We start from the raw sequence: 13045 nt of genomic DNA on the forward strand, positions 1-13045 counted from the left end.
TCATTTGCAATGAAAGTCAAAGTATGCATGCGAGACATAGGTAGGTATTACAATCCGCTGGCAGCGTCGGTGTAAACTATTTATTTAAAGCGTTATATTTCAACAATAAGAAAACTTGGATGCTTCATACCTAGTATGCAGATGCCTTATGTTACAAAGTTTTTGTCTGTCATATATCCATTGTCCTTGACCTCTTTTTCATGGTTCAGTGACTGCTTGAAAAAAAATTACCGATAACTATGTTTGGTATATGGGTTCCTTGCAACGTCAACATGTCCATCAGGTAGGGTTCACCTGACCTTAACCTTATTCAATAGATCAGTGACCAAGATTAAAGTTATGTAGTCAAGTCTGTATCTCATATTCTGTAAGTAATAGGTCAACTATATTTGGTGTATGGAATGGTTGTAAGGGGTACATGTCCGACTGACCGATTTCATATGACCTTGACCTCAATTTCATGGTTCATTGAATAATGTTTAGTTTTTGTAGTTTGGTCTATTTCTCAGATATTATAAGCAATAGGTCAGCTATATTTGGTGTAAAGAATGATTGTAAGGGGTGCATGTCCGATTGATTGATTTTATCTGACCTTGACCTCAGTTTCATGGTTCATTGAACAATGTTAAGTGTTTTTGGTTTGGTCTATTTCTTAAATACTATAAGCAATAGGTCAACTATATTTGGTGTATGGAAATGATTGTAAGGGGTACATGTGCGACTGACAGATTTCATTGGACCTTGACCTCAATTTCATGGTTCATTGAACAATGTTAAGTTTTTTGGTTTGGTCTATTTCTCAGATACTATAAGCAATAGGTCAACTATTTTGGTGTATGGAATGGTTGTAATGGGTACATGTCTGATTGACCGATTTCATTTGACCTTGACCTCAATTTCATTGAACAATGTTTAGTTTTTGTGGTTTGATCTATTTCTTAGACACTATAAGCAATAGGTCAACTATTTTGGTGTATGGAATGATTGTAAGGGGTACATGTCTGACTGACCGATTTCATTACCTTGACCTCAAGTATATGGTTTATTGAACAATGTTTAGTTTTTGTGGTTTGATCTATTTCTTAAATACTATAAGCAATAGGTCAATTACATTTGGTGTATGGAATGATTGTTAGGGTTACATGTCCGACTGACCAATTTCACTTGACCTCAATTTCATAGTTCATTGAACAATGTTTAGTTTTTGTGGTTTAGTTTATTTCTCAGATACTTTAACAAATAGCTCAATTATATTTAGAGTATGGAATACTTGTTAGGTGTACTTGTCAATTATAAATTTTGTGATTTTGTCAGTTTATCAGATACTATTAGCAATAAGTCAACTATATTTGGTGTATGGAATGATTTTAAGGTGTACTTGTCTGTCTGGCAGGGTTCATATGACCTTAACCTCATTTTCATGGTTCATTGGTCAATGTGAAGTTTATGTGATACTTATAGTAAAACCTTCATATTACAGACTTCCAACATAAATTCAATACCGGTAAGTAAAACAGGTGAGACATTTCAGCGTGTGCACTCTTGTTAAGTAGTTAGCACAATTCAGTGTGTCCACTTTATGTGACATCTTGTATCACATATGTGAAAACTAATAAGCTATTGAAGGTTGCTACAAAAAAAATGTCACTTAACTATAGAGGTTAACAGAATGAGACAGCTACCACACTATGCACATAGATTGTGCATTCCAAAATAAAGGAAATATGTGAGGAGCAGGATAGAAGAGTGGTCCAATCACAAGGATGTTTTGACTTGGTCTCTTAGGTTCCATGGTAGACAGAACAAACATTAATATGTAGTGTTGCTATGCTGTCTTATTATCTTTGTGACATATTAATATTTATAGGCTGTCTTCTCCATTTTTTAAACTTAATAATCTGTGGTACATTCACTGATAAACCATTTTGGTTTTAGCAAATCTTACAGCAATTTGCTACAAACTGTTAAGAAGTACTTATAAATCGGATTCTGGTAAAGGTCAGTTTGTTTTATGAACCAGCTCTAGTTCTTTGTCTTGTGATGATAATTCCTTATGAACCAGCTCTAGTTCTTTGTCTTGTGATGATAATTCCTTATGAACCAGCTCTAGTTCTTTGTCTTGTGATGATAATTCCTCGATATTGTTTGAAGTAATCTTGATTTTCTCAGTAAGCCTTAGTCTTGTTCTCGACATTTGGGTGTTACTGCAATTTCTGACATGTTATTTAAAAAAATAAGTTAATCTGATACACAAGAATAATAAACGTCAAAATAAAAATTTCAAGGTACGGGTATTGTAAAACAAGTGTGATTACACTTCGATATCTTGCCTTCAGCAATATCTAAATCATTTTAAGGAGCAATGAACTCTGAAATTGTGGTCAATGTCAAATAAAGCCTGTGAGATATACATGTTCAGTTACAAACATAACATTTCAAGTTCAAAGACAACTTCGTCAAAAGTCAACTGATAAAAATTTCTTGTGGATATGCACATCGAAATATTATGTCCTTATTGTCTACAAAGTTTTATAAAGTTCTGTTGTGTGGTTTCAGAGGAGTTGCGATGTTTTAATAGTAGTGTATTTAGGCAAAAATTCTAAATTCAAAAGTGGCTTAATTCTTAGAAAAAAAATTGAATCATATATACCTGTCAATATGCACATCTACATGTTATTATTATTATCTACAAAGTTTCATGAAATTCTGTTGTGTTGTGTCAGAGGAGTTGGGATGACAAGAACAGGACTGACAGATGGACTGACAGACAGATGGATGGGTCAAAAACATTATACCCTACAGAATTGTGTTCAGTGGGGTATAATCATGAGATACAGGTAATCATATCACATCTCCTTGTTGACTTCAAATGATCCATTATTAAAACATATATATAGAATTACTATACATTGTCTCCAAATATAAAAATTATTTGTACAATGCTTAGAAACAGATAGAATGAGAGGCAGCGTCCAGCATTTGTATCCTGTTTAGAGCTGAGTACAAATAAAAATTATGTTTGGAGACAATGTATGGTTATTTTCTTTACACTGCAACTCTTACAACTGTGCCAAATAAAATATTTCGGGTAACATTAATCGATTTTAAATTTGAAGCAGATGACTTAAAATTCTTTGAACCTGAATTCTTTATTGATGTCATAGATAAAACTCTAGGGAAATGCATTATCCACATCACAAACGAGGTGTCATACCAATAGCACAGTTGCAGTATAGACTTAGTTTAGGACTTTTCAAGTGCTCTTCTCTTAATACAACCTGGATCTTGCCTTAAATAAAAATTGAACGACTTCATTTCTCAGTTCACTCAATGGGAAATGACAGATTCTGCGCAAAGATAAAGAATAATTAAAGTGACACTACCCAAATTCAACTTGATCTGTGTTTTATCAGTGGAAGTCAAAATTAAACATTGCATTGTATAAAGCATTGATTGTAGTTAATTCAACTATAATCATGGACAAAGGAAGATAACTCCAATTTTAAAAATAACTTGATATTTAGAAGAAAATAAAAATTTTGCAATTTTTCCATTTATAAAGGGGCATAACTCTAGAACAGTTAAAGTGAAGCCACCAAAATTCAAACTTGATCTGTGTTTTGTGGTAATAAGCATTGTGTATAAGTTTCATAACATTTGGTTGAGGCAAACTTAAGTAATAGAGAACGGAAACTAAAAAGTTTGCAATTTTTCCATTTACCGGTATAAAAGGGCATAACTCTAGAACAGTTAAAGTGACACCACCAAAATTCAAACTTGATCTGTGTTTTGTGGTAATAAGCATTGTGTATAAGTTTCATAACATTTGGTTGAGGCAAACTTAAGTTAGAGAACGGAAACTAAAAATTTTGCAATTTTTCCATTTATAAAGGGGCATAACTCTAGAACGGTTAAAAGTGACGCCACCAAAATTCAAACTTGATCTGTGTTTTGTGGTAATAAGCATTGTGTATAAGTTTCATAACATTTGGTTGAGGCAAACTTAAGAAATAGAGAACGGAAACTAAAAATTTAATGCCCCTTCCGCTATGGCGGGGGCATAAAAATAGGTTGTTATCAAGCTTCATATCAGATTACTTAAGTTATCTAATTAGATAAAATCTGAAAGGTAAATCCTGAAATATGAAATCAGAGAAAAAATTGTTGTGCTGTGACACCACTGTCTAGGGTAATGTGAATTCATTTATTTTCTTGGATCGAGGAAATATTGTCTTCGTGGATATTTGATTTCCTGGTTCTGCCAAAGTCTGTATGCAAGCCTATAGAAAATGTGTACTTCGGTTGACATTTTAATTCATGGTTTACCTTTACTTAGGAAATCCATGAAAATGTTATCCAACGATTAATAATGAAATTCCAGTATATATCGTATCTGTTTTGTACATAAATCAGGCTGTTGGTTTTCTCTTTTGAATTGTTTTCCATTCAGTCATGTTATGACCATTATAGCTTGCTATGCAGTATGAGTTTTGCTCATTGTTCAAGGCCGTACAGTGACCAATAGTTGCTGGAGATGTCTCATTGGCAATTATACCGCATCTTCTTACTTTTATACATGTATTAAAGTCGCTGACCTATGGAAGTGCCATTAAGCACAGACTAGTCTACCTGTATAACCATTAGTAATAACTGATATAATAAGCCTAAAGTCTTCAATTAAACATAATAATAACAAATCAATTTGATCACAGTTTATTAGTTGTAGAGTCAACAGATATGTATAAATCTAGTATAAATTAAAAAAGCCATTAACTACATGCTTGGTTCAGTAAACAATGGAATGAATTAGAAATAATAAACAATATTATAAGCAAAATGTATGTATCTTGTTGTAAGGGCATAATGTATGCATAAGAGGAAAAGAAATGAAGCACTTGTAAACAAAGGCTAATCCCTTCTTACATTAATCAAAATATTTAATTTCAATCTAAATCATTAAAATGACATTGCATAGTTGTATTTTTTAGTCTTATACTTGAAAACAAGCACAGTAACCTATGTTTAATTTTTCAATTTTTCTCATACCTTTAGAAAATAATAAAGTTTTATAGCTCCACTAAATGTTATTACTTTCTGTATTATCAAGGATTATAACTTTAGAACCAAAAATGAAAAATAAAATGTATATCATACTTGTTCTTAATTTGGTTTATCTGGCCCCAACAAGAATGCTCACTTTAAAAGGTTTTATCAAGGCTTACTGAATGGAGAAAAAAAACCAGAATCAATTTGCATCACTAAACGCCTTAAATGCCTATTTTGGTCATGATTAAACATCAATATCTGTATCACTGTCATAAAAAAAATTGTGAACAACAATTTATAATTACTATCCAAAAAAATAAATACTATCAAAACAAAAATAATCAATCTGCTTGGATTACCTCCCTTCTCTTGTAATATTTATCACATTTTATATCAAAAGCATATCTTTAACAAAGCATATAAATAAATATTGTCTGTTTGTATATTGCTCATTCTACTCTTCTGAAAGACATTCAATGATAACAAATGCCCCTGCCACACAACTGCTGTCGTAAAGACACCTAACAATTCCAGACTGTTTAAATTTCCAGTTGGGAGATCTACATTCCATTTAAAGTGCTTCCAAGTGTGCCTCATAGATTAATATTGGGACTTGGGTATTTTGGTTTTTTACTTTTTCCTTGTAAATATATTTGATAAGTTTGCAGTGTCCTTTAATCGGCTCATCATACGAGATTTCACATCATCAGATCCAGTGGTAGATTGTCCAAAACTTGAACTTCTGAAATAGACAATTTTGGTGGTTAAAAAGTGATCATAGCAAAAGACCATTTCTTAACAGATAATTCAATATTGGTAAATGCATAAATGAAAAACTGCTCTTTTCAAAAACTTTTGTATAATAGTCTTTCTTTTAATTTGGTCCCTCAAAAACAGCCTTTTACTCTTACTGTGACAAGTCCTCACATGAGACTACTACTATCATGAGGCTGTCCTTGTGAATGTAACAGTAACTCAACAACACTGCAAACAGTAGGCAATCCTTTAGGACCATCAATATGTTAGCGACACAAACCCTACTTGAAATAAAGTGTGGTATGGGTTTTGCTCATTGTTGAAGGCCATACAGTGACCTATAGTTGTAAACTTCTATGTGATTTGGTCTCTGCTGGAGAGTTGTCTCATTGGCTTTCATGCCACATCTTCTTATTTTTATAACTAAAAACTACAGCTAATTTTAATATGCTAGATCACACATGTATTCAGCAGGAGGAAATGTCACCAGTCCAGTACAAATCAAACCTACTCTTAACCATCAGTATGTGCTCATATACCTAAATGCTGCTATAGAAACAGAATACCAGTCTTTAAGTCTTGGTTTGATACTAAGAGTGTTTCCCTCTACTGGCCAGCATGATCTTGGGAGAATAAAAAGGCTTTTATACACGTTGTGATTAAAATGTTTAAAGTTGGAAAGTTAGCTTTCATGGAAAGTTTGCTTTACTTTCAGTGAGAACAGTATATCCATGTATTATGGATTTACACTATTTCAGCATTGAAATATTACATTAAATAATTTCCCCTGATCTTTTTGAAATAGGGTAAATTAAGCAATACAAGACATCATTATCATCTGAGAAACTTTTACTGACAAAAAAGTCTTACTTTTGGACCCTCACCCCTCTTTTATGCCTTAAATGAAGGTCAAGGTGATACTATTTTTGTATGAACTTCAGTTCAATCCACACTGACTAGGATTAGGTTTTGGCATTTATAAAGAGCAGATCTTATTACTATCCAGGTTTCAAATAAACCTTCAATTTTACAGAGTTTATCCACTTACAAAATAAGTGCTCTGCGGATGTGGAGATTATTTAAACTCAAAACAGTTCATGAATATCAATGATAGCGCACAGTTTTCCTTTGTCAGAGGGTATTGCAAACTAATAGAAATTTTCATATTATTTGAGATGTCTAATTTTTTCCTTGTGGGATTCAACGATGAGGGTATGCTGAGGGTATGAACATGCCACTATATTACCTGTCAGATCTGGAGAGTTCCATTTTGGTCTCATAATCTCTGATCATTGATTGGATGACTTCCTCATGTTCTGGAGCTATCTGTACCATGTCGTGTTGTAAACAACGTAACCCTGGTAACATCGTCTCTCGTACCAACTGGTCATTCATTACTTTGTACAGGTTAAGGACATTATCATATATAATCAAATAAATCAATTTCTAAGTACAGAAAACTGAAAAACTAATGCATATTATTTGATCTTTTTTCTAAAATCTAAAATCAAGAAATTACTGATCATTTTTTATTCCCTGATGCCCTTTTTAACATAAGTTAAAATGTAAACTCAAATCTAGAATGGAAATAGCTAATAAGAGAGCTAACATAAGACGCGTTTTAAATGTGTTCCTATTCAGTGCTGTGCTAAAAATTCTTTAGTTAAAACAAGTTAAACAAGAGTGCACATGCTGAAATGTCTTGCCTGCTTTACTGACCATTGATTTTATGTTGATAGTCCTAAATATAAAATTTTAATACAAGTATCCCATTAACTTAACATGATCCAAGAAAATGAGGTCAAGGTCAGATAAACCAAGCCAGAAGTACATGTACACCTTACAATTATTCCATGCATCAAATATAGTTGACAGATTGCATATAACGTTATCTAAGAAACAAACTTAACACTGACCAAATTGAACCATGTAATGAGGTCAGATGATACCTGCCGGACAGACATATACACCTTACAATAATTTCATACACCAAATATGGTTGACCTTTTTCTTATAGTCTAAGAAAAACAGACCAAAACACAAAAACTTAACTTTGAGCAATGAAGTGGAACATGAGGTTAAGGTCAAATGAAACTATCAGACAGACATATACATTGTTAAATATTTCCATACACCAAATCAGGAACATATATATTGACGGGACTTGACACTACCTGATTGTAGTCGATTTTATCGTCGTGCCATAGTTAATAAAGATACGATACAGAAACGGACATGTGTTAAAAACGGACTCGCTATTATCCTAATAATTTCTGATATTATCAATAAAATGTCATTCAAAGTAGTTTTATAGTGATGCTAGTGTATCAAACTTGTATTCTGTCACTTCAAATTTGTTAAAATCGCAATCATTTCATCACAGAATTGTGCAGAATGCAAACCAGGTAATAAAAAAATGGCGGCCATTACCGCGATTATTTACAAATTCCCAAACTATTATAAAACACTTCACATCAAATAAATCAAACTTATTTTGGTAATTTTATATGACAAAATATATCTACTAAATGATAAAACTTGTATTTATTTACAATTAGAGTTATGTGGTTTATTTGTTGATCAGTTCTGATAGTTTTTCAGTCAGACGCTACCAAAATCTGAAATCTTGGGAAGTCTCGGGGAGTCCGAGATTTTATCAATTTTATACTGAAAAGCGTATCAGATTCATTTCCCGTTAGATATACTGTTCCCAGACCAAATATAGTTCACCTATTGCATGCAGTATTAGAAAAACAGACCAAAACACAAAAACTTAAACTTTAACCACTGAACCATGAAACTGAGGTCAAGGTCAGATGAAACCTGCCAGTTGGACAAGTACACTTTACACTCATTCCATACACCTTATATAAAAGACCTATGGCTTATAGTATCTGAGATATAGACTAGACCACGAAAACTTAACCTTGTTCACTGATCCATGAAATGAGGTTGAGGTCAAGTGAAAATTGTCTGACAGGCTGAGGACCTTGCAAGGAATGCACATACCAAATATTGTTATCCTATTACTCATAATAAGAGAGACATTAACGTTACAAAAAATTTGAACTTTTTTTTTCAAATAGTCACTGAACCATGAAAATGAGGTTAAAAATAGTAAATTACAGTGGTTGCAATATAGGATTAACCATTGCATTATTGCAACAAATCAGTATTTAGTTAAAATAAAACTGACTGATGATCCTTTATGTACATTTTGTAAATCAGAAAAGGAGTCTATAGAACACCTATTTTGGAATTGCAATAATGTACAAAATTTTCTACAGGATATTGATAACTGGTTCCTTTCCGGTGGAATAAAAATCAAAAATAAAAAAAAAAATGAAAATGAGGTCAAGGGCAATGGACATAAGACAAACAGAAACTTCATAACATAAGGCATCTATATACAAGTTATCAAGCATCCAGGCCTTCTACCTTCTGAAAGTTAGTTAACGGTGCCAGAGGATGACTATCCCTATGTCTCGCTTTCTGCGACTTCTGGCTCGACAAAAAAATTGTGTCTAAGCACCCTATGATCTTTATCACTTTTAACCTTTTCCACGAAGAATGTAGTCTTTTTAAGGGTCTCTTGGACAGTTTTTCTACTACAAAACAGGACATTTTGTAGTGAATGAATAAGGTCCGTGGTCTGATTCCAAATGAATCTTGTACTAGGATAGCAAAATTAATAAAAGAACAGATATATAATGTCCCCCGCGTTGCACATATTTTATCTATCCAAGGAACAAGGGCATAACTAAAAAAAGCACTTTTTTTTTTCTATACAACTTTTTATTAATACTTTAGAGAAATGAAGGCCCCAGAACAAATGCAATGTGATTTCCATTATAATTGATATTTCCAAGGGGCATAACGTTAACATTTTTTGATCAGAACTTATTTTAGAAATTGTCAAAGACATTGCTGATATAAACCTATGATATAAGTTTCATGAAATTCTGGCAAGAATTGAACTTATGAGAGGGCTAACAATGCAATTTTCCATATAATCAATGTTTCTAAGGGACAAAGCACTTTTAAAAATAATTGATCAGCACTAATTTTCAAACTCATCAAAGACATTGATGATACATGTATAAACCTATAATATAAATTTCATAAAAATCTGGCAAGAATTGTACATATTAAAGTGCTAACGATGCAATTTTCCATATAATTAATGTTTCAAAGTGGCATAACTCTTTTAAAAAATTTTGATCGGCACAGATTTTCGAACTCGTCAAAGATATTGCTGATATAAACCTATGATTTAAGTTTCAGAAAATTCTGGCAAGAATTGAACACATGAGAGTGCCAACAATGCAATTTTCCATATAATTAATGTTTCCATGGGGCACAACTCTTTCAAAAATAATAGACCGGGAAGATTTTGGAATTCGTCCAAGACAATGCTGATATTAACCTATGATATAAGTTTCATAAAAATCTGGCAAGAATTGAACAAACAAGAGCGCTAATGATGCAATTTTCCATATAATTAATGTTTCCAAGGGGCATAACTCTTTCAAAAAAAATAGACCAGGACTGATTTTGAAACTCGTCCAAAACAATGCTGATATTAACCTATGATATAAATTTCATAAAAATCTGGCAAGAATTGAACAAACAAGAGCGCTAATGATGCAATTTTCCATATAATTAATGTTTCCAAGGGGCATAACTCTTTCAAATATAATTGATCGGGACTGATTTTCAAACTCATTCAAGACATTACTGATATAAACCTATGATATAAATTACATAAAAATTTGGCAAGAATTGTACATGTGAGAGTGCTAACGAGACCGGATGGATGGATGGATGCCCGGTATTTCTATGTCCCCGGCAACACGTTGCGGGGGGACAATAATATCACAATGGAATGTCACCAGTCCTGTCACATTTCAGAGTATTAATTGTGTCAAAGTTTTTTAAAAATTGTGCTCATAGTTCTAGGACCATACGTCTTGTAACCATAATATTTAAATTTTGACTTGATTTCAAAAATGTTCTTTTGATTAAGAAGTGTCACTTTTTTCAAATAAATGAGGTCTTCCTAAATCATTATTTTCAAAAAATTGAAAATTACTTGTAACAGCCTCTAACTTATCTAACTTTAAGTAATATGATATGTCATTTATTAAACAGACAGCTGTCACAAAATAAAACAATTTTTTTTAATTTGTTTTCAGCATAGGATATATATCAAATCTCTCAAAAAAATAATTTCAGAGGAGAATAATCAATGTTGTTAACTATTGCTGGTTTTTATGATTTCAGTAAATACTACAAAATGACTCTTTTATTTGAAAATCCATCTTATTTCAAAGACTGTATAGAGTACTTTTTGAAAATATACAAATAAATACATGTTGAAAAATGTTGCATATGGCCTTTAACCTTATTCTACCTGCTGATCTTATAAAGGATACCACAACATGACATAGAACTGTAGGCTTCAAATAATTCTAATGCTATCTCTCTTTTCTTCTTTTCCTCTGTCATGTGGTTGTTAGCGGAAGCCATAGCTGCCAATCTTGGTAAAATAACTGAAAATATAAAAAAAAATAGATAATCACTATATAGAATTTCAAAGCAGGAATATGAAAATTGGTAAAGAATTTTACAGAATTATAAAGAATAACTGTAAGAGTAAAGTCTGGTGGGCTCATATTCTGAACTGTGATTTCAATTTTCAATTTTCCATATTTAAATTTATAGAGAACAAGTTATCTTACAGTTTTAATATTGAAAGTTGAAAATGATACTATTTTAAAATTCAAGGTAACAATTCATTATTTTTACTTCTTGTAATTTCCATAAAATACTATGGGATAATATACAGCTGTAAACATAAAATATTTTGTGAAAGAATGTACAATATTTTATGATCTACTCATTTGTAAATATTAACAATACCCATCTTTTGGAATATTCTACTAATGGAAGAGATCTGCCAAATATGAAAAAAAATTCTAAATATTCTCAACTTCATCATCATTAAAAAAAAAAAAAAAAGGAAAAATGCAGTAGAAATCTGAATGTGATAAAATTTGCTGGTCTTTTTATTGGTAACATTTATGTATTTTAGCGGATTCTTTTGTGACACAACCAAAGGCACAAATAAGATAAATCTAAATGAGAAAACGCTTTTACAACTAAAAAGTATCACACGTGGGAAATCTTAATCAGGAAATAGAAATGAATATGCCATTAAACCAAAAGTTATAATGAGCTACCATAAAGTGTTGGGCAGACCTACGTCATATCACATCAAAACAATTACACTCAAAATCTGTTTCTTTTCACTGATCGTCAACGCTGCCATATTGGGAATTATAAAGAGAAAGATCAAATATTCCATGAAATATTGTTACCTAATATAGATCGTGTAATATCATTGTCGAATGTCACAAAACAATGGTGGGACAAATCCAAGTCTGCCAGGAAAAAGAAAATACTGTGGTTCAGAATTACTGCTATAACTTCACTTTATAAACGTTTTTTTTACTTTTATCATTATGTTTTTCTTTCATCAGCAGCTGGTTTTTCACTTGCATCCCACATATTCATTTCTTCTATTGTAAAATAATATATAAAAAAATACAAATACTCTCATTAAGTTCCTTCATTGATACAGTATTTTTCAGATTTTTCCATTTCATTTCTTTTTAAATCGATAAAGTAACCTTATACTGTTATTGTGTACAACAATGAGATTGTCAGGCAAATTATAACCTTATACTGGTATTGTATACAACAATGAGATTGTCAGGCAAATTATAACCTTATACTGTTATTGTATACAACAATGAGATTGTCAGGCAAATTATAACCTTATACTGGTATTGTATATATTACAATGAGATTGTCAGGCAAATTATAACCTTATACTGGTATTGTATACAACAATGAGACTGTCAGGCAAATTATACCCTTATACTGTTATTGTATACAACAATGAGATTGTTAGGCAAATTATAACCTTATACTGATATTGTATACAACAATGAGATTGTCAGGCAAATTATGTAGTAGAGAATTGATAAGAAGTAGTGGATTCGTAAACGATAATCAACGAGCGACTTTAGTCGCAAGTTGATTATCGTTTCCGAATCCACTACTTCTTATCAATTCTCTAGCTTAACCCATTTCTATTAAAACGACTGTCTGTTTTACGTTTTGACAATGAATCAACGATATTTCATAAAAATAGTTTAGTATTTTGTCTTTTTTATTC

At 31.8% G+C, this 13045-nt stretch overlaps 1 protein-coding gene across 1 annotated transcript in view; it reads right to left on the reverse strand.

Moving 5' to 3' along the window:
- Positions 1-4697: 4697 nt before the first annotated feature.
- LOC127700885 (RAB11-binding protein RELCH homolog) overlaps positions 4698-13045 on the reverse strand; it is a 91603-nt gene continuing 83255 nt past the window's right edge. The window contains exons 25-27 of the mRNA XM_052204596.1: positions 11238-11354; positions 7049-7199; positions 4698-5788 (exon numbers count right to left, since the gene is read on the reverse strand). Coding sequence (XP_052060556.1) covers positions 5677-5788; positions 7049-7199; positions 11238-11354 — 380 coding nt within the window. The 3' untranslated portion in view covers positions 4698-5676. The remainder of the gene's footprint in view (positions 5789-7048; positions 7200-11237; positions 11355-13045) is intronic.

This window comes from Mytilus californianus, unplaced genomic scaffold, assembly GCF_021869535.1.
Source record: "Mytilus californianus isolate M0D057914Y unplaced genomic scaffold, xbMytCali1.0.p SCAF_5, whole genome shotgun sequence".
In the NCBI taxonomy this organism is placed as follows: Eukaryota; Metazoa; Mollusca; class Bivalvia; order Mytilida; family Mytilidae; genus Mytilus; species Mytilus californianus.